At 40.4% G+C, this 24,568-nt stretch overlaps 1 protein-coding gene across 1 annotated transcript in view; it reads left to right on the forward strand.

Moving 5' to 3' along the window:
- myo15ab (myosin XVAb) overlaps window positions 1-24,568 on the forward strand; it is a 44,647-nt gene that overhangs the window by 17,444 nt on the left and 2,635 nt on the right. Inside the window, 44 exon segments of the mRNA XM_062426234.1 lie at window positions 66-183; window positions 310-485; window positions 1,259-1,343; window positions 1,432-1,464; window positions 1,505-1,534; window positions 1,591-1,672; window positions 1,945-2,075; window positions 2,625-2,720; window positions 3,114-3,242; window positions 3,365-3,471; window positions 3,631-3,809; window positions 5,041-5,113; window positions 5,365-5,556; window positions 5,704-5,784; window positions 6,952-7,045; window positions 9,443-9,551; window positions 9,729-9,806; window positions 9,898-9,962; window positions 10,062-10,428; window positions 11,587-11,658; window positions 11,832-11,927; window positions 12,042-12,102; window positions 12,484-12,577; window positions 12,739-12,856; window positions 14,136-14,251; window positions 14,380-14,439; window positions 15,256-15,331; window positions 15,440-15,555; window positions 15,741-15,859; window positions 16,694-16,835; window positions 17,037-17,148; window positions 17,250-17,324; window positions 18,724-18,929; window positions 19,024-19,139; window positions 19,740-19,809; window positions 19,951-20,023; window positions 20,216-20,289; window positions 20,434-20,516; window positions 20,606-20,736; window positions 20,828-20,922; window positions 22,255-22,332; window positions 22,773-22,869; window positions 23,265-23,425; window positions 23,512-23,645. Of these exon segments, the coding sequence (XP_062282218.1) occupies window positions 66-183; window positions 310-485; window positions 1,259-1,343; window positions 1,432-1,464; window positions 1,505-1,534; window positions 1,591-1,672; window positions 1,945-2,075; window positions 2,625-2,720; window positions 3,114-3,242; window positions 3,365-3,471; window positions 3,631-3,809; window positions 5,041-5,113; window positions 5,365-5,556; window positions 5,704-5,784; window positions 6,952-7,045; window positions 9,443-9,551; window positions 9,729-9,806; window positions 9,898-9,962; window positions 10,062-10,428; window positions 11,587-11,658; window positions 11,832-11,927; window positions 12,042-12,102; window positions 12,484-12,577; window positions 12,739-12,856; window positions 14,136-14,251; window positions 14,380-14,439; window positions 15,256-15,331; window positions 15,440-15,555; window positions 15,741-15,859; window positions 16,694-16,835; window positions 17,037-17,148; window positions 17,250-17,324; window positions 18,724-18,929; window positions 19,024-19,139; window positions 19,740-19,809; window positions 19,951-20,023; window positions 20,216-20,289; window positions 20,434-20,516; window positions 20,606-20,736; window positions 20,828-20,922; window positions 22,255-22,332; window positions 22,773-22,869; window positions 23,265-23,425; window positions 23,512-23,645 (4,800 nt within the window).

The raw sequence follows: 24,568 nt of genomic DNA on the forward strand, positions 1-24,568 counted from the left end.
CGGATTCAAACTGGATTAACATATTAAATGTGTGCGTTTGCGCGCGTGTGTGTATGTGCACACAGGTATAAAGCCCTGCTCTGTTTGAGGGATCTCCCACCAGCCGACGGAGAAAACTGTGTCATTATGCTTCACAACCTCGGTCCGATCAAGAAGGGCTCTTATCAGCTGGGAGTCAGTAAGGTAAGCTGGCTCTGCAACAAATGCCCTTACACACAAAACACAAAGTCAAATAAATCACACATAAAAATAAAAACTGTTGAATTTGGATTTGTGTGCATTTTCTATCTCTCTGTATGTGTGTGTTAGATTTTCCTAAAAGAGGAGCTGTACCAGCAGTTGGAGGGGAAGCGTGACCGTGTGTTTAACATTGCTGCCAAGATGCTGCAGAGATACACCCGCATGTGTTTTGTCAGAAAGAACTTTATTAAGTTCAAACGCTGTATGACCCACTTCCAAGCTCGCTGCAGAGGCTACGTGGCCAGGTAATGTCTACCTAAGATCAGCTGCTAATATATATGCTAAGTGAATGTGGCTCTTTGACTCCTTAAGGTAAAGTGAAATGAGATACTCACATCACACAGGCTTACATCAGAAAATTTTCTTTACTTCTTAAAAACATAAAAGTATGCTGTTAATCACGGGGAAGATATGAAATATATACACTTGAATTGGTAGTATAGTCTTTTTTCCCTGTGAACCTAAAGTGAAATTTTGAAACTGACACATCAGTGTTTTAGCTTTCACACTGCTTGAGTCTGGAGTTTCGGTCCTGAGCTCGGCAATTCAGGCTTAAGCATCTGGTTTCACAGAGCCAAATAGGTCAAAGCTTATCACAGACAACCTGGCTCTTTTGTCCTTGATGTGAGGAGACAGGGCCAGAGGATTCAGGCCATGTTCATCCATCAAAGGTGACTTCTCACTTCTCACTCATTGCCAGTCTGTAAAACCCAGAAGACATTACGCAAATTTACATTTTATTCAAATGTCTGAAAATTCACTTAGCCTTCGAGCTTAATGAGGGCACTAATATGGTAATAAAATCAAGGTCAAAAAATGTTGAATCTGTAATGATACTTTAGAGATTGGTGGTCATGCATTGATGAATTTGGTTAAATGGTACGAATTATTGCATTTTTAAAAACGTGCACTGGAAATATAATTAATTCTTACTCAGATTTACAACAATGCCTCCTTCCTTACTTATTCTCTCCTCTTTATCTTGGTAATGTATTTCTTATATCATTTACCTGAACAGAAAAAAGTTTGCTCTGAAAAGGAAGTACATCATATGGCTTCGCTCCACTGTGCTGCTCATTGTCAACCGCCAGCGTTACATGAGGGTATGCGCACAGTGTTTCTGACAAAATTTACAATAAGTGTTAAAAAATGAACAAATGTGTGAAGTTGATACTTTTGTCTTTCTGTCAGACAGTTGTGGAGCCTGCAAGGAAGGCGGAGGAGGTGAGTGACGGATGGAAAAAGGTTAAAGTGTCAGATGAAGGAGGGTCACATTTTGAGAAAAGATGAAGATGTGGCATAAGTGTAATATAAGCGTGTGTGTGTGTGCGTGTGAATTGCAATGAGTAGGATCGCATCAATAGAGAAGTGGTGAACGTTACAACGCTGCCTATCCCTGCTGAGCTGGCAGCCCTGCTGCAGGCGGCTTCAGGTGCGCACACACAAAGACACACATGTAAAACACACAGTGATATCCAGTCAGTCATATGTGCTATAGATAAACTTCCATTACAGATGTGTTCCACCTTGTTTGCAGGTGGGTTCAACAATATTTACTGTTGTATTTGTCACTTGTGCTGCTGTGTGTGTGTGTGTGTGTGTGTGTGTGTGTGTGTGTGTGTGTGTGTGTGTGTGTGTGTGTGTGTGTGTGTGTGTGTGTGTGTGTGTGTGTGTGTGTGTGTGTGTGTGTGCGTGTATGTACAGGTGGTGAGGAGCTGCACTCTGATTGCCTGGCAGTGGTTCAGGCTCCAAAAGTACAGGTTGAACCCCAGCTGACCCTGCCCCTGGATATCAACAACTACCTCATGACACATTACATCCGGGCCATATTTCGGGTACACGCACACACACGCACGCACATATCAGATCATGGTCACTTTTGGGGACATGACACAGACTTGCATTCATCTCCTGGAGACTTAGCTTAAACATAACCACAGACCCCAAATCAGCTTTTCCTCAATTGGACAAGCAATCCCCAATTAACTGGTCTAAAATGTGTCCCCAAAAGTAGCCAATGACAGACCACACACAGACACAGAGAGAGAGAGAGAGAGAGAGAGAGAGAGAGAGAGAGAGAGAGAGAGAGAGAGAGAGAGAGAGAGAGAGAGAGAGAGAGAGAGAGAGAGAGAGAAAACACAGTATGTGATGGTTTGTGAAAAACAAAACTTTAAAGTGTTAATGTATGGTTATCTGTGTGTGTGTGTGTGTGTGTGTGTGTGTGTGTGTGTGTGTGTGTGTGTGTGTGTGTGTGTGTGTGTGTGTGTGTGTGTGTGTGTGTGTGTGTGTGTGTGTGTTTGTGTGTGTGCGTGTGTGTGTGTGTGTGTGTGTGTGTGTGTGTGTGTGTGTGTGTGTGTGTGTGTGTGTGTGTGTGTGTGTTGTAGGAGCCGTTGTTAGGGATGCTGACAGCCCCGCTGGAGAGTTCTCTGATCAGATTCGATGAAGAGCTGAAACAAGGAGCCCTGAACATTTTCATTCTGGTATATGTTGCATACACATGCTTCTGGGAAACTCCAGTATCCACAAGTCTGCAGCAAAATCGCACTATTTCATTATTTTACAACCAGACAAATTCACATGTCCAGCAGCCGCAAGTTTGATGAATAATAGAAAAAAGTTAGCTATGTTGGTTAGTCTAACAGCTAATATAATTAAATAAATGTGTACAGATTTTTGTTTTACCATTTAGACTTGATTTTATCACTGTGGTCAGTAGATTAATGGGTTTCTCTTCCACATATCTTTGCCAAATAATTATGTACAAATACCTACAGATTTAATGCAAGCAAGTCTAAACTATACATCTAGCTAATACCAAGCACAGTTGGAGAGTTTTGCAACCTTTATAATTCAGGTGCCCGTGTTTTTAACAGATACTGAGGTTCATGGGTGATCCTAACCTGAACGGGGCTCAGGAGAACCTGTTCGGGAACTACATCATCCAGCGAGGGCTTGCCAATCCCAGCCTCAGAGATGAGATCCTGGCTCAAGTAGCCAATCAAGTAAGAATCAGCTCATTTTTCTAGCCAATTAAACCCCAATCACATTAGAACACTTTATCACAGCCAATTTTGTCTTTTATCCATCAAATCATTTTCATTTTCTTCTATCTTTTCTCTGTTAGGTGTGGAGGAATCCCAACATCTTGAATTCAGAGCGTGGTTGGCTCCTCCTGTCCTCCTGTCTCTCTGCCTTCCTGCCCTCTCAAAGACTGGCCAAGTACCTGCTAAAGTAAGATGCACGTTCAGATATTAAAATATGTTGACCTCAACTGTATGAATATTAATGACAGTATTTTTCTTTATTTGGTAATATAATCTCTACTTTTCTATGAATACCCATGTGTCGGTATATTTTCCTCTGTTATGAAAGCATATGTTCTTGTTGTAGGTTTGTTTCCGACTATGGGCCGGAGGGCTATGACTGTGTGTGTCAGCACCGTCTGCTCCAGGCTCTGCAGCGGCTGAATGTCGGGCCAGAGTACGTCCGGACCTACCCGCCCTGCCTGCTGGAGTGGACAGCCAATCGCAAAAAAGCTCACACTGTCCTGCACATTCACTGCTTCGATGGTGAGAAAACACACACAAAACACATATAACTCAATAGTCTAAGAGTTGGTTTTCTCTCATTTTCAATTCCTGGGTTGGTTGCAGAATTTATGGGTGGATAGAAATGAGAGAATAAAGTGATCTTTTTACACAAAGTGACACCATCTATACAGATTCAACACTTTAAGCATTTTATTAATGTTTCAGTGAAACTTTCTGCCTGCCTGCAATTTAGAGATTTTTTTTTAAAATCTGCCTTGTTTATCTTTATTAGTCAATGTACAGATATATGAGTGTATAGAAAACAGGAAATTAATGTCCTATTACTACATGTGTTATATTTTTATAGAGCCTCACCCAAAATAACTTGGCACAACCCATCCTATTGTTAACTTTCACCAGGATTGCCTTTACAATACCATAATATGTATTATATAAGACAAGATTTATGGAAAAAATTGAGTTAATATATAGAGAAATATTATTAATTAATGGATAGTGGAGACATAGGCATAGACACATAAGCTTTTACTTCTTTCTACTTCCTTTCAGACAATTATATTGGTTTGTTTATAAGAGCTGGTTTATTGATTTCACTGTTGCTTATGCTTTTCATTTCATCTCTGGGGTTTTTGTTGTACATTTTTTGTTTGTTTTACATGTACGAAATAAACATTCAATCAATCAATACATTTTCTTTAAAGTATTTACTATATTTCAGTGATTAGCTGTGTGTTATGGACAGTCTAAATCACAGGCTGCAACTCTCTTAAACATGCAGATAACAGAGACCAGCGATATGTGTCTGTGTCAAAGTGCCGTGTATAGCAAATCTGAAGCCTATGTATTTTGAGTTTCTCGCTGACCCAACCTTACCTCTCTGTTTTCCTGAGCTCAGTCAGTGTGTGCACTATTCAGCATGGAAGAGTTATCTCTCCCTCTCTCATTTCCTCCTCTCATCCAGCTAATCTGTCCTGTGGCCTTTTGGCAAGTCTACTGAGGATTAAACAACACCTGATACTCGCTCCGGTTCACTGGCTGTGTTTGTGTCTGTTTGTGGGTGGTGGTGTCTGTGTGAATCTTCACAGACAGATGAGGGGGGGAAAGGGGGTTTGTTATTTCATGATTTGAATGAAGATGATTTTGATGGTCTATACCGATAACACCCCACATCATTTAAAGTTGTACTTCTTGTTGAGTAACTATGTCTGAAGGTATATTTCATATCTAGAGTATGTTATTTGTCATTCAGGTGTGTCTTTCCTGTGTCCTCTACACTCCTGGACAACAGGAGAAGAGATGGCCAAAAACATCTTACAACACAGGTACAATTTTGGATTATAAAGATAGACTGAAAAAGGGAAGTAAAGGAGAAAATGACAATCAGGAGAATTTGATTTAACTGATATGTAATGTTTGAAGGTATCTGTGGGTGTGTTTTTTTATATATGTGTGTGTGTGTATGTGTGTGTGTGTGTGTGTGTGTGTGTGTGTGTGTGTGTGTGTGTGTGTGTGTGTGTGTGTGTGTGTGTGTGTGTGTGTGTGTGTGTGTGTGTGTGTGTGTGTGTGTGTGTAGGAGTGTGGTGGAGGGCCGTCGAGGCTGGTCGGTGCTGCTGAAGGAGCCGGCTCAGTGGGTGGAGGTGGAGGGCTCGGACTACGTTCTGGATCTGATGTCAGACCTGGAGCTTCCTGCTGACTTCCCCAAACACAGCAGCTACTTCATCATCTCTGCACAGGAGCCGAGCAGAGTGCGGCCCAATGCTAGCATGTGAGACACACACACACACACACACACACACACACACACACACACACACACACACACACACACACACATACATGAACTCTGATATTCACAAATGACAATGTTTAAATGTACACATACTTTTGTATTTTTTGTCTCACTGTTTTCTAGAAGCCTGCTGGGTGGCGGGTTTGATATGAATGATCATGTCTTATCTTCAGCCATAACCGGCTCGGATGGGTTCATTAGCCAAGGTGGGCATGTTAACAAACGCATACATGCACATACACTGTTTTCAAAGTAGACCAGCTCTTTTCAAAGTCTGACACTGTAATAACCCCCTCCTCAAAACTGAGACAACTGCACCCTCTCCTGTCTCCACCTGTGCCAGTTATTTCTCTATGAGATACAATTTGAGCCTTTTATTTTACACTTGTTTAAATATTGTGGCATATTGGCACCATTAAAACTATGCTATTAGTTGTTAGCTATTCCTGTTTTCAATGTACCCGTGGATGCACAGACAACTATCACTGGATTAATATTATTTTTAAGAAAACTTTTTTTGTGATGATTGTCTGGCAAGTTCCAGAGCTAGAAGGTCTTTTTCAGTGATTTTTAAGTGGATTTATTTCAGCTGACATTTAATCATGATGAAAATCAAAGGCAATGTTACTGTAAACTGTAAATGACACTGATTCTAAAGATATGTGTTTATCATGTTTATGTGTTCAGATTTGTCTGAGAGTACATTTTTTATGTAAACTACGTCAGTCAGGCCCTTATAGAGGTTGCATTACCTTAATTGCATCTGTCAGCTGCGAGTCACAAACACGCCTCTCATGTTTAGATTAGCAGCCGAATCAGCGGCCAGACTCCAATAAATAACTTTCATTTGTTTATAGAGCATGTTTTTATGCACCTATCTCTTTCACCTCAGGCTGTGTCTTTGCCTCACGTCTCTTCCTCAACACCTAAACTCTCCTACATCACAGTTTGAAAACCTCTGAAGTAGACCATAACTCCTTCTTTACTCCCCTCCCCCTTCCTCTCGTCTCGTCTCGTCTCGTCTCGTCTCCTCTCCTCTCCTCTCCTCTCCTCTCCTATCCTATACTGTCCTCTCCCATCCTGTCTTCTCTTGTCCTCTCCCTCCTCACCTCTTCTTCTCATTTTCCAATCCATGCCTTTCCTCTCCTCTCCTCTCCTCTCCTCTCCTCTCCTCTCCTCTCCTCTCCTCTCCTCTCCTCTCCTCTCCTCTCCTCTCCCATCCTGTCTTCACATACAATAAAAAACTTTTATTTTCTTATTTATCTGTTATGTGATGACAAGTTTTAGTTTATTGTGAATGAAAAATTGGACCAATAATTGGTTAAAAGTCAAAACCTATCATGTCCTCTCCTCTCCTTTTCCTCTCTTCTTCCTCTACTCTCCCTTCACAGACTTGGAGCCTCAGAGAGGGATGGATCGTTATCTCGACAGCCTGTTTGACCCTGTACTGTCTGACGGCACAGGAGTAAGTTACATAATTCAGTCACACTGACACTCTCGACTACATGAGTGGGGATCCCTCTGTCAGCCCTTTACTGCAGGTCACTGTGTGTAACCTGTATGTAACACTCTGTATTAGAGCTGTATTTTTAGGGCTTTTCTTGTTTTTGGAAGGTAGCGTGGTTCAATGTTCATGTGTCTTTGAGCAAGACCCTGAACCCCATACTGTCCCATGTGTATGCACTTTATATGTAGATTGTGTTGGATAAATATGATGTGAGAGCTCATTTAAGTGTAGGTTATGTTTTGAGTGCATCAGATTTGCTGTTGTTGAGTATTTTCACATGTTAACACGGGAGCATATGTTCCCTTAGCCCTGTGTTCCCTCAGTTTAATAATAAAATAAATAATTTAATTTGTCTTTCAAACATTTTTAGGGACATTCCTTGAGGAAAACATAGTAAACATAGTAAATCTATATGGAAGTTTCCCTTTAATGCATTATGATCCTGTTTGAATAGTTTGAATTGTAGTGTTTGTTGTGAGATCTGAAAGACTCACTTCACTGTTCATTAAAACTACGAGGAGATTATACTAATTAAACAAAACTAATTCTGGTCTCAGTGATAATCTGATGATTGTCACTTGAGTTAAATCCGTCCATATTTAGCCGAGGCAACGGTGCGGTGAACGCAGGCCATGTTGGATCTATCAGTCTTCAGCTGGGACGGCGATGTGGTGAATGTTAGCCGTGCTATCGGATGTGGCTGACAGGAATTAGCATGTATCAGATGTGTTCTACAGACCTCTCCCGCCCAGCAACCTATTACGTTACCCAGTTACCGTAACTGTCACAGCCACTAGATCGCCACGGTGATTTCCCACCCAGGCAACGCGGGGATCTGCTTACGAGGAACTGACACTCTGGCAAATGAAGGGCTTACTATTTAATGAGACATGGCCTACAAACACACACACTCCTGTGGATTTATGGGTCAGAGGCTGATTTCTGATTGGACGGCTATTAAGATGGGAACTCTTCTGATCTGAAAAATAATGTTTTTTATCTCTTTGTATCTCGCTTTATTGTAATATGGAGAACAAATGGAGTGATTAAAGAAACACTGTGCCAAAATTCAATCTTTTGAGTGTCAAATACCACCAATTCGTAGCTTACTCCTTTTGTAGAGGAAAGCAGCTGTCGTCAGCTGAGATTCACAACAGTTATAATGGTTTTCAATGGTGACTCTTTTCAAATAATTCCTGTAGCAAAATACACCTTTTATCCTCATGTTAAGTATGTTCCAAACACTCAGTTTCTCCATAATATTCCTAAATAATCATTTTCATAATGTATCTTCCTTGTATCACCAAAGCTTTCCTTGAAGTAGCAGATAGGCATTTTTTTTAAATTAACTTTATATATTGAGCATACAGATCCACTGTGGAGTAGTAAGCTCTGCTGCAGTCGAGGGATTTAAGAAATGTGTTTGATAGTTTTTTTGTCATGTAATGTAGGTGTTAGCATCTGTTTGTACTGTTGTAAATCCAGACTTAATACAGCTGTTGTGTCCTGTGAAAGACAAAACTAAACACCTTTCAGAGATAGAGCTGGTTATCATTTGAAATCGTTCAATGATGGTGCTGATACTATACCTGCGTTTCAGTCGGGGTTTTTTGATACCGTTAAAGCATCTGTTACTGATATTTTGTTTGATTTTATCAAATGACAACGTGTAATGTAAGGCGGCGTCAGTCACAGGGATGAACCTACAGAGCATCATCTCCTGACTCTGCAGCTCCACTTGATTAAAATGACTGTAGTTACTACAAGTTTACTGTTTGGTTCACTCTGACACTCTGACACTCTGGCAGCTGTTTTCAGATAATGAGCTCTAAAAACCTACTGTGCACTACCTATTCAGCACCAAACGGCAAACATAGCAACTAGCTGGTGAGCATAGTGGAGCATTTAGCAGCTAATGGTGCAGATACTTCCCTCAGGAGTGGGTAGACACCAAAAACAGAGCTAAAAGAGAGTGAAAATTTACATTCATCAAGCAGCCAAAAACACGACTCAGTGTTGTTGTTCATGACTTGATTCTGCTTGATATTTTAGGGGTTACATTTTCTGATAACAATATATCTTTTTTTCCCCTCCCCTTTTCAATAAATGCATATCATAGGGGAATCTTTTCAATAAAGAAAAAACTTGTCAGCGCTCTCTGGTGGACAAAGTATATTACTTATTGGCAAAAATATCCCCCAATATACCGATATATCAGATGATACCAGTTATATTCAAACCCACCTTTCAAGCTCAGTGTTGATAATAAATGACTGATTTTGGATGTCAGATTTCTGTTTTTCTGTCTTTGTTGTATTTATGCATTGATGTTCTAGTCTGAGTCTTTCCTCACAGGAAGTCGAGTCAGCTGCAGGACTGTCCAGCAGGATGAAAGGGGCAGGGGGAGTTGGAGGCAGGTGGCAACAGCAAGGACAGTCAACCGGCCCCCCACCTCCACCTGGAGGTCAGACTAAAATAAAGACACACACTCACACACACACACACACACACACACACAAGTATTCACATTGGAAAAACTTAAGAGTCTTCAAACAGTAGATCAAAAGCATGTGCAGTTAAACAAACACAGTGAAAATCTGACAGGAAATTGATGTCTGTGTGTGTTTGTGTGTGTCCACAGCTGTGAGAGTCCTCCCTGTGGGAGGAGTGATGTCGCCTCCTGTTGCTGCCGTGGCACCTGTGACACCTGGTTCGTCAGGTGTGAAGAGAAATATGAGAGAAAAACTTGCCAAACATAATTTCCCTTCCCTGTGTCCTGTTTACTGTATTTCTCCTCCTCTCTCCTCCAGATGCCCAGCAGGCTGTTTTGGCCCAGCAGCAGCAGGCGATCGTGAACCAACAGGCCATCATCATGGTAAACTCTCCGTCTGGATCTGTGTTTGTTTATGTGTTTCAGTGCTGAAGGAGCGCTCTTGTTTTCAATGTAATGTGTCATCTTTCGTTTTTTTCTCAGGCCCAGCAGATGACCATGCAGGCTATGGCCATGGTCAGCAGCCCAGTCACAAGCCCCCCCACTTCCCCTATCACAAGCCCTCCCATGAGCCCTCTTCTCCACCACCCTCTCAGCCCTTACGCCCCCGCCAGCTCTTACGCTGTCATACCTCCAAGTCCGTATGCTAACATCCCACCCAGCCCCTATGCTAATTTCACTCCAACTCCCTATGCTGCAGCAAGCATCCCACCCAGCCCCTATCCTCCCTCTACTCAACACGAACAAACTCCATTGCAGCCTCCAGCTCAGCCTCGTGCTGAGCCACAGTCTCAGCCAGAGGCCCAGGCACGGCCTCAGGCCCCCCGCCCCGACCCCAAACCTCAGATAAGCTCCAACAAAACCAACAAAACTGAGTCACCACAGCTTAAAGCAAAGCCGTCTGCACAGGTCAGTAACTGCGAGACTTATTACATAATGATTTATGACTGCTCAGTTCATTAAAGATGGCATTAACCAACCCACAAGCATCACTTCCCACAAACTAATTATGTGCACAAAATGCTGTTTCATTTCATTTGGAAAGAATTACAGGTTTGTTTGCAAGAAAAAGACAAACTGTGTAATCAGGAGAGGAGACAATAGCCACCAAGGTCGAACTATAAAAAGAGCAACACCTACATAAAATGCGTCAACAGAAGATCCAAGATTAGAAACACTAGTTTCTGTCCATAAGTGCTCAGAGAAAGGCGAGTATACACAGGGAGGATCTCGAAGGCACTATGAAGAGACGGATGAGAGATTTAAGGAATCTGTGGTTAGTTTCATCAATGTGGAGTCTAGCATTACTGTAAGCAGGTAGTGTCTTTAAAGTCTTTGCTTTAAATTCAATCTCATTTAATATTTTTAGTTACCATGATACATAATCGTAATCTTTAAGGAAATGATACGGTTGCATTTCATTGGAAGCATTTTTATAGCAAATTTTAAAAAAAAGAAGTTTTAATACAGTTCAGGGCAGTTTTCTGAGCAGAAACATTGAAAACACCACGTCATTGTGAACTAGACAATAAGGATGTTGACATAATATAAATAATCATGCAGATAATAATTTGTCACATTTCTGCTGTTTGTAACAAAAGATAATGGATTTATTCACACATACATTGTCTTGTTTCTTTACTGTAATATTGTCCTGTCTCCATCAAAACAATTAAATATTGAATCTTCTATTTAGTCCAGTGGTCTCAAAGTGGGGGCCAGGGACGAAGAATGAAGAATAATTTATATTGACTGTAATTTCATCCATAATTAACACAGTGACAGAGTGTATGACTATTTTGGTCATTGGTTTCATTCACTTTCTGTAAACATCTAATGGGGGTATGTGGTCTAATTTGTGTCAGTTCAGGGGTCCCTGATGTGAAAAAGTTTAAAAACCACTGATTTAGTCTGTGAAAATTTAATATTTAATGGATTGTGTACGAAAGCCTTGAGTGCAAACTCTCCTCCTCTCTCTTCCCTCTGTGGCTTTCTTAGGCCCAGTCAGGTAAGGACAGCGTCCCTCGCAGGAAAGCTCCAGGCGTCCCCATAAACAAGGACAAACCAGCCAAGAAGTTTGGTAAGAGGGAGAAAACATGAGAGAGTGACAAACGGAGAGAAAGTCCCTTCAGTCCCTTTGACGAAGGTGTCTTTAGTTCAAAGAGCTTTAAATAAAAGAGTCAAACTCCTGACTCGCTGTTTTTCTGTGTGTTTGTGTGTGTGTGCATGCGTGTGTTTGTGTGTGCACTTTAGCCCCAGTGGCGACATCTCCTCCGCCACCTGCTGGAGAGGTGGTGAAGTACTCAGCTCGGCATGATGAGCACTTGGTCCCCAGCCAAGATATCCAGGGTAACTGACTAAAAACTAAAATGTTCCTCTAATAGAAAAATAATGTATAATGTAGTATAATCTACTCATTTTGTCATGTTTTGTTGTATTTTGTTTCTGTGTTTTGTTTTAAAGAAATTATTAAAAGGTACAACTCCCCTCCTCCTCCATCAGACCAGCTGCCTCCTGGAAAAAGGTGAGATTTCGTAAACCCACAAATCCACACATACAGACCGACTGATTAGGGTTGATTACTTCACACAGCAATCATAGTCTTCTCTTGTCGCTCTACAGTAAATTGATTTTTGCTTGTAAATACAGCACAGCAGTTGATGCTATCTTCAGGCGCAGAATTAAATGCATGCATGTTTAAACAAAACTTGCAAAGCCTTTGTTATCACAACCCACTAACAGACAGTGCCTGTGATGCTGCTGCTTGCAGTGAGCGCACAGCACCAGAACGACTGTATTTACACAGTAAACACAAACACAGACATTACTGAATATACAGCACATTTGTAGTTGAACCGCCTTCAAATTGTAATGTGTGATGTTCACACTGTATGTATGTATTTAGGAGACCTGAGGGGAAGTTTAGGAAGAAGCAAACTGCTCGTGATGAAGCTTTACAGATCCTAAAACCCCAGATGGAACACCCTCCTGCTCCACAGGTACACACACACACACACACACACACACACACACACACACACACACACACACACACACACACACACACACACACACGTGTCTGGAAAACATGACCGATATGCATGCATGTTTTGAAATTGACAGCGGAGTCACATAAAGAAATGTTTTTGTGTGTGTCCAGCCCAAACGTCCTGTTACTCCCTCACCATCTGCATCCGCAATAAAAGAGGCCGGATTTAAACCCGCCAAGAGCACAAAGACTAGAGCACCTAATCGGCCTCTCCCCATCCCTCCTCCAGGTACTCACACACTCATACACACATCACAGCTACATCACTGTGCTGTGTTAAAAGCACCCTGTGGAGCGGTCTAACACCTGCAAGGAACCTTTTATTTATGCTTTAACCTCTTTTCTTTGCTCCTCAGCACCAAAAGTGGGGAAAAATCACTTTTAAGCAGAACACATGTTCAAGTCAACTAGTTTACTATATGGTCACTACAAAAAACAGAAAACTACTTCAGAATAGGCTCAGTGTTGTTAGAGATCATCCAACACGTGTTAAGTACCTGGATGTCATTTCATTTGGTGCCATCTGACATTTTCTGGCTTAATTTACACCTTGATATTTAGTGAAAATATATGGCCTGTTTGCAAAAAAATTAATTGGTGCTTCCAGAAAAGGTCAAGAACTCGGCAGTCAAACAGGGTCACGCTGACAGTCTCACAGCAGGTGAGCGGCAGGGCGCCATTCGACTCAGTTCCAGGGTTGGGAAGGTTACTTTGGAAATGTAATAGGTTACAGATTACTAGTTAACTTATTTAAATTGTAATAAGTAATTGAACTATTTCTAATAATTTACTATGCTATAATTTATTACATTTGATAATTTTTCTAATGTTCTAACAAATGTTTCCAGCTGTTAGGGTAAGTGTTCCCATTAAGCACCAAAATCTAAGTTCAGGTGTTTTCATGGATACTGACATGATTTATAAGGGAGAACATTTCTTATTAAGCAACATTTATCTCTCATTTGAAAATGTATTCATTAGTTCATGTAGATTTTGGAATATAATAAAGATATTTTATGAAAAAAGTCAAAAGTCTGGTATGGGCATAATTGGTACTGTGACACCATTTAAGCCCATGTGTGCTCCAAATAAGTCCACCTCATGATTTATTTACAATATATAAAAAATATTGATTTCAAAGAATTAAAAACAGCTATATATGTATTCAGTAACATGTTAAATAAAAAAATCAGGTCTCACTTCAGATGTTACCCACTTTGTAATCATCAACATTTTTTCTCAGTTACTTTAACAGATTACAGTTCCATTTATTTTGTGATTAAATTACATAACGCTGTTACATCTAACTAGTTACTTCCCAAACACTTCCCAGCTCACATGCAGATTCTGAAAACACATTTGTCCTGTCGTCTAACGGGCTCTTAACCAGAAAGCATTTAGAGCAAAATGAAATAATGTCGAGCTGTTCAAGAGCAACATGCCAACTTAATACAGTTTTGACTCAATAATGGTGAAAATAAAATGTGAACGTGACCTCTTTGATGCAGTTTCTCGAGAGCTCCCAGTAGAGACAGAGACCATCCAGACACAGCTTCATCAGAGCACCAACGAAGAGCACTACACCTACACCAATGTTCCCTGGAGACTGTATCTCAGGAAGGAGGTATGCACACACACACGCACACACACACACACACACACACACACACACTCACACACACACACACACACAGTATTATGATCCACTGTCAAAATGTTTTTATTCCACTGTCAGTGCTTCTTCTTTTACAGGTTTTCTATCCCAAAGACAGTTTCAACAATCCGCTGGTGCTAGACCTCATCTTCAAACAGGTGATTTAAGAGATGATGAATGAATGAATGAAAATTATTTGTGAATATTTTCTCTTCTAACCATCCGCCAGAAAGCAAATCATTACATTTCCCAAAATATCAAATTAGTTTTAATTCATGTTCTGTGGCTTCTTATTTTTAACCACTCACCACTTGTGCTCCATGTTTACCTGATTTAGTTTTAACATTACCACTTCTCTTCCTTTCCTCTCCTCTCATCTCTTCATCTCCTCTTCCTCTTTTTTTCCTCTTCCTCTCTTCTCTTCATCTCCTCATCCTCTCCTCTTCCTCTCTTCTCTTCTCTTCATTTCCTCTTCCTCTCCCTTTATCTCTTCTGCTTCTTTTCCTATTCCTGTCATCTCCTTTTCCTCTCCTCTTCCTAATCCTCCTCTCCTCTCCTCTCCTCTCCTCTCTTCTTCCCCTCCATTTCTCTCCTCTTCCTCTCCCCTAATCCTCTTCCCCTCTTCCTCTCCTCTCCTCTCCCCTCCATTTCTCTCCTCTTCCTCTCCTCTCCTCTCCTCTCTTCTCCCTCTCCTCTCCTCTCCCTCTGCTCTCCTCTTCCTCTCCTCTCCTCTTCTCTTCCTCTCCTCGTCCCCTCCCTTCCACTCCTCTCCTCTCCTTCTGCTCCCTTTTCCTCTCCTCGTCCCCTCCCTTCCACTCCTCTCCTCTTCTTCTGCTCCCTTCTCCTCTCCTCTTCTCCTCCTCTCCTCTTCCTCTCATCTCCTCTTCCTCTCCTCTTCCTCTGCTCCCCTCTCCTCTCCTCTGCTCTCTTCCTCTCCTCTTCCTCTCATCTCCTCTTCCTCTCCTCTTCCCCAGATAGTGAACGACACCCTGTCAGAAGCTTGTGTTCGCATCACCCGGGATGAAAGGCAGAAGATGAAAGCTCTGTTCGGTAGTCTGTCTGTTCTTCCTGGAGACAGTTTTTTTAGACTCTGTGCACTAATCTTAACACATCTCTTTGACATTCATGAATTCATGTGTCTGATTGTGTGAATGACAGCGAAACACGGGGTCGAACAGAATATGGATCCAGTGGAGGAGCACGTGAAGAAAACCGTCGTCACGGCAGCCAGGGAAACGTGGGAAATATACTTCTCCCGACTGTTCCCTGCATCGGTGAGGGTGGTAAATCCTTAAAGGAAAAATAATCACAGAGTGTTTTACTTTCATTTTTATGAAAGGTCTTGATGTGTGTGTGTGTGTGTGTGTGTGTGTGTGTGTGTGTTTGTGTGTGTGTGTGTGTGTGTGTGTGTGTGTGTGTGTGTGTGTGTGTGTGTGTGTGTGTGTGTGTGTGTTTGCAGGGTAGCGTAGGAACAGGTGTGCAGGTGTTGTCAGTGTCCCACAGTGGCATTAAGCTGCTGAAGACGGTAAAGAGCAGCGCTGCAGCTCCAGACTACTTCAGAGTGCTGCGACCGTACACGTATGTGTTGCTTTCTCTGTATTTGTTTGCAAATGCTCACTGGAAATTTTTCATCTTGTTTAGACTATCAATTTAGTCGTCAATCACATAAAAATAGATCATATTAACATTGACTTTACTCATTTTAAACCATTTAGGAGAAGCTAACTTTGGCGTTAAGCCTATTTTTTCATTTCAAACCAGCACAGAGCCAGTAGTGAAATGTATAACTACTTTTGAGGCATTGTACTTTATGAATATCTCCACTTTATGCTGCTTAATAATGATTGACAGCGCTCCAACTTTAAATAATGATTTAAAACGAGGAACATCGACACATTTAAAATTAACTCTCAATAAATAATTCACACTTATTCAGTCACACAGACTCTCATCAAACATTATATTATCTTTAAGTCGTTTTTATGTGTGCATTTCAGAGTCATGCTTTACTCACAGCAGCATTTCTGTTATTTTTACTATGTGATGGCTGAATTATTTCTGAAATATCTCTACTGCTTCTTCTTATAATAATGTTGGTGCATAAAATGTATATCTTTCACCTTTCAGGATCATTTTATTTTACTTTTTTTCATCTTATTGAATCATCTCACTTACTAAGGATCAATATTTTTGCTGTATGTGGAATTAAAAACTGATTGGTATTAGAAATCCTGAAAGTATTTGATCCACTTAAAAATGTTTATTTTAACGAAGCTAGATGGTTAAAACAGGACATTACTATGTTAAACCTTGTGAAAAAGGCTCTTTACATGAAGTTATTTGTTTGCATTTGTGCGTTTTTTTGTCCGTGAGAGTAAATGACCATCAATTAATCGCCCTTCATTTGTTCAGTTTTGCAGACATCCTGTTTGTGACCATTCCCTCCGAAAACATGTTGGAGTTCAATCTGACCAACGAGAAGCTGATCCTGTTTTCAGCTAAAGCACTACAAGTCAAACATCTCATAGACACCTTCATCAATGAAATCAAAAAGGTTAAGTACACACACAAACATGACTTCCATTCAAATTAGTACTGCTGTTATTTGGTCCCCAAAAGATAAATAAGTTATTCTCCACGCATAGTTTTTAAGATTCACCAAAAGATCTGAATCAGGAGTAGATGAGTCAGGTTGAGGTAAACAGTTGCCTACAGGTAACAGTGCTGGAATATTTATTTTCTTTCCTCCTCTCAGGACTCAGACTACGTGATTGCAGAACGTAACTTTGTGACAGACGACCGCTCAATGCTCAGTTTCCACAAAGGCGACATCGTCAGGCTGCAAGTCCTGGACGGGCTGGAGAAAGGTGAGACACTGATGCAAAGGTAGTGAAAAAAGCCCTGACGTCGTTTGGTGAATAAGTGATCAAAGCATGTGTGTGTGTGTGTGTGTTTATCTGTCCTCCAGGTTACAGCTATGGCTGTGTGGTGAGGAAGAAGGTGGTGTATTTGGAGGAGCTGAAGAAAGACTCTCAAGACTTTGGTGAGTGTTCATACAATCTTTTTATTTTGTCTGATTCACAATCCGATCTATCAGTTTCACATTTTTACAAGTGGAAACCACATGTCAGCGTCACCGTCAGGGCTCAAAATTAAGCTGTCCAAACTGACAGCTTTTAGAGATCTACTGTCGTGGACTGTCTGTGTACCCCAGAGCTGTCATGGTAGTTTACAGAAATAGGTACAGTGATGTTGACAGTGCCCATGGCGCTCTTTAAATACAATATTGTATCAGAAAATTGTTTTTCAGATGGAAGATGGCAACTCAATTTAAAAAATATTGATTCATATTTTTTTCTTGAGGCCACAAAGGATGAAATGGGATTACAGATGAGAAAAAGTCACGTCAAATAGATGGTGGATGGATTGAACAGACTAAACTGAAAGTGCACCTGTCCTGCACACATACTGTATTTGTCATTTATTGTAATGTATTTATTTTTTCTTTAAACCCTGAAAATCTCCAAGGCTGCCATAAATCAATCTTACATTGTTCACTGTGCTCATGTTTCCAGAATTTAACTTTAAAAAGCACCGGGCACCTTTACTCCAGTAAAAATGTACTTAGGCATTAATCCTAACAATATCCAATGTCAGTATAAGATATTGTCAAACTGCATGTGTATATGTGTGTGTGAGTGTGTATTTACATCATATTATGTATGGGCTACAAGTTAAATTATTTAAAGTGCTTTGGGCCACATGTGTGAAGCAGAACAAGCTGTAAACACAAAACTGTAATATAAACACCTTATAAAGCTTTTATGACTAATTTTATGGCAAATATTTGCTCATGTACAAATCCAGAAGACACAGAGCAACATTAACATTCATTAGTCAGAGTCATGTTTCTGTGGCCACCTAACAATTACAATATTCACTCTCCTTTTAGCTCTGTTTTTAGTCTCCACCACCTCCACTATGTTCATCCTCAGCTTGTCACTAACCTTGCCCGTCAGCTGTTTGGTAGGGTGAAGTGGGTTTATCTGAGCTTTTTTTGCTTTAACCAAAGACACTTATCCTCAGCTGAGATGGGTGAAAAATCTCAGTGGGTTCATCACTTTCAGCGACCCCTCTCACATTACACTTTTAAGTCATTTGATCCATTGTCAGTCTAGAAATATTTATTAGTGTTGTATATGACTTCTGGCACAGATAGTATAATTAGATCAAAGGCTACATTAATTGTCAGGTTATCAGCTGTGGAGGAGAATTAAGTCTTGTAAATGATAAGAGAAGAGGATGCAGGTAAGGATCTTTCTGTCAGAGGAGAGGCGGATATTGATCAGGACTTACAGCAGAAAGGAGGGTTGTTATTCTGTATGACTGGGTGATGTAATCCCTCTGCTGTCTGTGTCTGTGTCTTTGTGTGGGTTTGTCAGGCTGGAAGTTTGGTGCCGTGTTCGGCCGCTCCGGTACGTTCCCGGCTGACTGCGTCCATCCTGTTGCGCCTCCTGACTTCCTGTCCTTGCCGTTGGACCGCAAGTCGGAGCCTCGAGGCGGAGCGGGACAGTTTGCGGTGTCATCAGCTGTGGCTGTTGCCGTGGCGTCCACCATGGCTGCACATGAGATAGATCAAACGATTGAGGTGCACAGACACAAACACAACACATAACATTGTTTTTGTCTTTCTGAACTGAGCATTAAATTGTTTTAATTATCAACCTTTTTGCTTTTAGAAGGTTTCCCTTGACGGCTTTGCTGATGGAGATCTGGATGAGAGGACTCTGCAGGACAGTAAATATGACATGTTGGAGTTTGCCAAGAAGTATTTCAGACAGGGAGCCAGCGGGAGGGGGTGAGATTAACAAAACAATGCGCACACACACACAGGAAAACACTCACACACAGAGACCATCTCATTTTTAAATCCAGCTATGGAAATAAAACATTTACTGTACTTAAGAAAAATGTTGAGGCATTTTTTACTTTTTCTTGGGTATTCCCATTTCATGCTTCTTCATATTGCCGCTCAGGGTGTCTGCAGGTCAAACTCAAATTAAATTGGTAGAACATTGCAGAAAACCTGTCTGTCTACTCCACCACAAGTCTGAGAGAAATATTACACGTTTTCCTCCGCTGTATTTAACAGCTGTAGTTACTGTCATATGATGCATTGTTACAGATTAAACGGTATATAAAGTAGCTCAAATCAGCATGACTGTAAGTATTGTTTACATGTTAATGCATCAGTAATAATGAGGAACAAAAATAATACTATAACAGTACATGGTCCAATCTGCACGAGTTAATTTAAATACATTTTCATGCTAACGTATAAAAGAGATATCTTATAGTTTGCTGTAGCTACTTTAATTGAAGTGAATACTCTGAATACTGCCTCCATCACTGTTTAAATCTAAATGCTGACCTTCAATTCTTCAATTATTGTTCACAGCGATTCCCTGAAGAGCAAAAGCAAGAGCAGAGACATCAGGGAACCCACTGAAATGATCAAGTTCTCCAAGGTGCCCTTCCTTCCTCATCACTGTAACTTAAAACATCTTATCACACCGCAAGAGTTAATCATCTAATACATTCATATTAGTTTCCAGTGTAACCAGTTGTTTATATTACACCTCCTTTGTGTGGTTTTTCCTCCTTTGCAGACTCCTCTTACCGAGTCTCTGATAGAGTTTACTGACCTGGCCATGAACAGAGTGGCAGCGGATCTCTTCCTGTGTAAGTCATCTCTCCTCTAATTACATCATCTTATTACAGCTGGCCTCTAATTACTACTCTGGTGAAATGAGACAAGCTCATGTACTAGATTTTAAATAATCAAAGCAAGCTGTATATCTTTACCAAGTCTACTATTCAAGACTTAAATAGCGTTGATATGTGTGTGTGCTCCTGGATGTGTAATTTGTGCAGCGGTGATGCGCTTCATGGGTGACTCTCCGTTAAGGGGATCGACCGAACAAGAAGTGGTCAACATTTTCCTAAAGGTAACCACACACACACACACATATACACACAGTTATTTGTTAGGTTGCTATTTTCTCTTTAACATTTTGCTAATCTGTGCATGTATGTTTGTGTGTGTGTGTGTGTGTGTTTGTGTGTTTGTGTGTTTGTGTGTCCTCCCTCAGCTGATAGGAGAGTTCACCTTGATGAGGGATGAGGCTTACTGCCAAGTTATCAAACAGCTTACTGCTAACACCAGCTCCAAACCGTAAGTCTTACAACGTACACACTAGTCCAACACAGAGTGAACCTCGGTCTGTGATCCTGAGTGTGACTGTGAGCTTTCGTGCTCCACAGTGACAGTTGCCAACGTGGCTGGAGGCTGCTGTACATCCTGACCACTTTCCACCGCTGCTCTGAAGTCCTCAAGCCCTTCCTGTTGAAATATCTCCAGCAGGCCTCTCGCAGCGCTGGGACTCAGTATCAGGGTAAAAACACACACGCAAGCACACACATTATCACCATGTGTACACATTAACAAATGCGGCCAGCGTGTAATGTTTTCTTTAAATGTTTTAGGCATTGCTAAAGCCTGCGAGCAGAATCTGAAGAAGACGTTCCAATGTGGTGGACGTATTGTTCCTCCCAACAGCATGGAGCTGAAAGCCATGATGGTTAGTGCCTTCTTTTATTCATTATATCCTTTATTTAAAGTTTTAGCGTGTAGAATTGAATGGCATCTAGTGTGACAGACCTGTCAGAAATGGAAAGTAATATTCATAAGTATGTTTTCATTAGTGTGTAATCACCTAAGAATAAGAATCGTGTTTTTGTTACCTTGGATTGAGCCCTTTATATCTACACAGACAAACCAAACACTGGCTCTAGTTAGGGCCTTTCACAAGTTTTGTGGCCACTGTAGGTTCGCCTGCACACTTAAAGCAGAGGGGTGAGGGCGATGGGTTGTAATCTGCAACCTCCTGCTAGTTGCCACTAAATCCTACACACTGCTTCCTTAAATAAAACTACCAATACCCAAAGTGTAAAGATACATTACACATGAAAGTCTTACAAGTAAGAGAGTTGAAGGCAGCAAAACTTCTTAAAGTATTAAAAGTGAAAGTATTCATTATGCAGAGCAGCCTCGCTCAGAACTTTATTATTATACAAGTTACTTTATTGTATAACTATTATTGAAGTACGAAGCAATTTAATGTGGTAACAGGTCAAATCAGAGTTCATTTTGAAAGATAAGATTGATGATATTTTTACTATTTTCAACAATACAAGACCAAACCAACAATGAACTCATTATTTTATTGTTAATTGTTGCCTGATACAGCGTTTTCCTCTCCACTCCAGAAACTATAAAAACACATCAGTCAGCCTTACTGCTGCACTGGGTGACGTTTTCTTCATGAATACTTTAGCCTTAAAATATTTCCCATCAAATGCTTCCTCTTTGAGTGATGTTTGCTAAAAACAGCTGTGCCCAGCTGTTTTAGGAAATCACTTTTAAAAATATGAGACTATATATATGTGACCTGTTTGCAAAGATTTATGTCTTCAGTAGGAACCAGTGAGCTGAGAGACAGGGACAGAGTAGGAAAGTTGAGAGATAGAATAAACAATGGTTAGTTTAGTCTTTTCATGACATTTGTTGACCATAATAAAGATATAGAATATAGCCTTTTATTTTTGGACAGTTTAATTCATAACAATACACCACCTTTTATAAGCTGGTAATATGAGTTGTATGTATAATATTGTGATGAATGGTATGAAGTAACTAATGCTGTAACATAAAAGTAGTGAAGTAAGAAAAAATCCCTTTCAAATCTATTGTAGTGAAAGTATAAAGTAGCTCAAAATAGGAATACTTAAAGCACAAGAAGCATTACGTGAGTGAGTGTACTTTCGGTGTATTAATATCATGGTGTATCATGTGTGTATGTATAGTATATATAGAATACATAGTATACGAGTGTGTATTTTTACTTCCTCAGGCGGGACGCAGTTCGAAACGTCAGCTGTTTCTCTTTCCTGGAGGCATCGAACGTCACGTGAAAATCAAAACGTGTTCTGTAAGTGTGGAGTGAGGGGGGCTGCGATGCTCTAAATGTGTGTGTGTGTGTGTGTGTTGATATTGGTGGGTTTTTTTGTTTGTTTGTTTTGTGTTATAGTGATGTAATATATACAACATATAGCATACATGGATATACATGGATATATATGCATATACGCTGTTGTGATGTCTAATTCCCCCAAAATAAATAATGCATAAACGCAGATAAATATAATACATAATAATACACACACTCATACTTACATACACACATATGCAAATGTAGTAGCATTAAATCTGAATATCTACAGAAGCAGTGAACAGCCAGAAGAAGCAAACAAAGAGAAAAAGAAGAAGAAAAACTTTTTTTAAATATATAATTAGACAGTTGATAATTCGATAAATAAGTCTTCATCAGTGTAATGAGGTCCGGACTGTTCGACTATTGCTGTTTTTCAGGTTGCCCTGGAGGTGATTGAAGAACTGTGTTATGAGATGGCGTTACACAGACTGGAGGCGATGGAAGAATACTCCATATTTTTAGTCACCAATCGAGGTGCGTTTACTCCCCTGTGTAATCTTCTTCCTCAGGCACACACTCTGTCTTTCTCGCTCTCTGTCTCACACACATTAAACTTTGTATGAGTGCAGGGAAACAATCTCCTTGTCATGTATCAGGTTGCTCTCTGGTGGCTGTTCAGGATCACAGCAGCTCACATGACATGTGGCTTTACAAGTATTAATACAATTAATAAATATAAGTACAATTAATTATTGTGTCAATAGTTTGAAATGACTTGTCATGGTTAGTTTTTTCGATATTTTAGGCGAAATTAACTAATCCAGTAGTTTAGGTTCGTCTTAAAAATGCATTATCTCTGTGTAATAAATCCATGTGTGTGTGTGTGTGTGTGTGTGTGTGTGTGTGTGTGTGTGTGTGTGTGTGTCCAGGTCAGAATGTGCGACCTCTGCACAAAAACGAGTACATCCTGGATGTGGCGACAGAGGCGGAACTAGTCGACACCAACTACAGTTTCTGGTTCAGACGGGTCGTCTGGACTCAGGCGCTCAAGTTTGAGAACGAGCTTTGTGTGGCCATGCACTATAACCAGGTAAGACAGGTGATACTGTACTTCACACACTGTTATTTACGTGTGTGTTTGAGTCTGTAACCGTGTTTGTGTGTGTGTGTGCTCAGATCCTGCCAGACTACCGTAAAGGTCTGCTAAACGTTCTTCCACACGGAAAAGTGAGCGATCAACAGTTCCACCAGATCTCCAAACTGGCAGCGCTGCAGCACAGAGCCAAAGACATCATCTTCATCCCCAGCATGTGAGAAAATAATAATAATAACAACTTTACATAATAATAATTACAACTTTATCAATCATATCATCACGTTAACACCAGTTCATCACATTTTTACAGTTTGTGTCCAAAAAAATAAAACAAGAAAAGTGAAAAAGAGAGAGAGAAAAACACAGTGGGGATTTTCCTAAATACATGATGAAAAATACATTTACATCTGTGAAATATACATACACATAACCTGCATGTACCGATATTAAACACACTTCCACCCACAAAGTTCTTCCCAGTCTCTTAATGATTTCAGTTTGCACCACACAGACATTTAGCCCATTTTGATCAAATACAGTCAACACGGCCTCTAATTTTCTCCCCACTTTTAATTTTCTCCACCAGTTCTTTCCATTTTGCCTCTAGTTTCTCATAAATACATTTGTATACTTCCACTACAGCTGAACAGGGCAACACTGCCTAAGGAAGCGCAGAGAGGGAATTCAATGCTAAAAAGAGTTTAAATGTGGCAATTACACAATTGATATGACACATTCAGACTGTTTAAGCCTCATATAAGTCTCATATTAACTTTTAAATGCACAGATTTTGGCCCCTCATCCCTTAGAGAGAAAGCACATTAGAAGAGGACTGTTGTTTCAGGATGGGCTTGAAAAATTATAAACCTATTCTTGAACAGTTTGTCTTAATTTTTATCCATTCATTATTTCAGCATAAATTACACCTTACAAAATCAATTCTAGTTTCATAATTTCTCTGTACACCAAACCAATATGATTTAATTAGTATATCTGGAAATTAGCACAGATTTTTCCACTGTGGATGTTTTTCTTTATTAAATTCAGACAACACATGAAGACCAACGCACCTACTCTGGAGCTTCACTGAGCTTTAGCTTCACCATTCAGCTCTGAAGTTCAACATTCAGGCACAAA

Source organism: Scomber scombrus, chromosome 2 (genome assembly GCF_963691925.1).
Source record: "Scomber scombrus chromosome 2, fScoSco1.1, whole genome shotgun sequence".
Taxonomy (NCBI): Eukaryota; Metazoa; Chordata; class Actinopteri; order Scombriformes; family Scombridae; genus Scomber; species Scomber scombrus.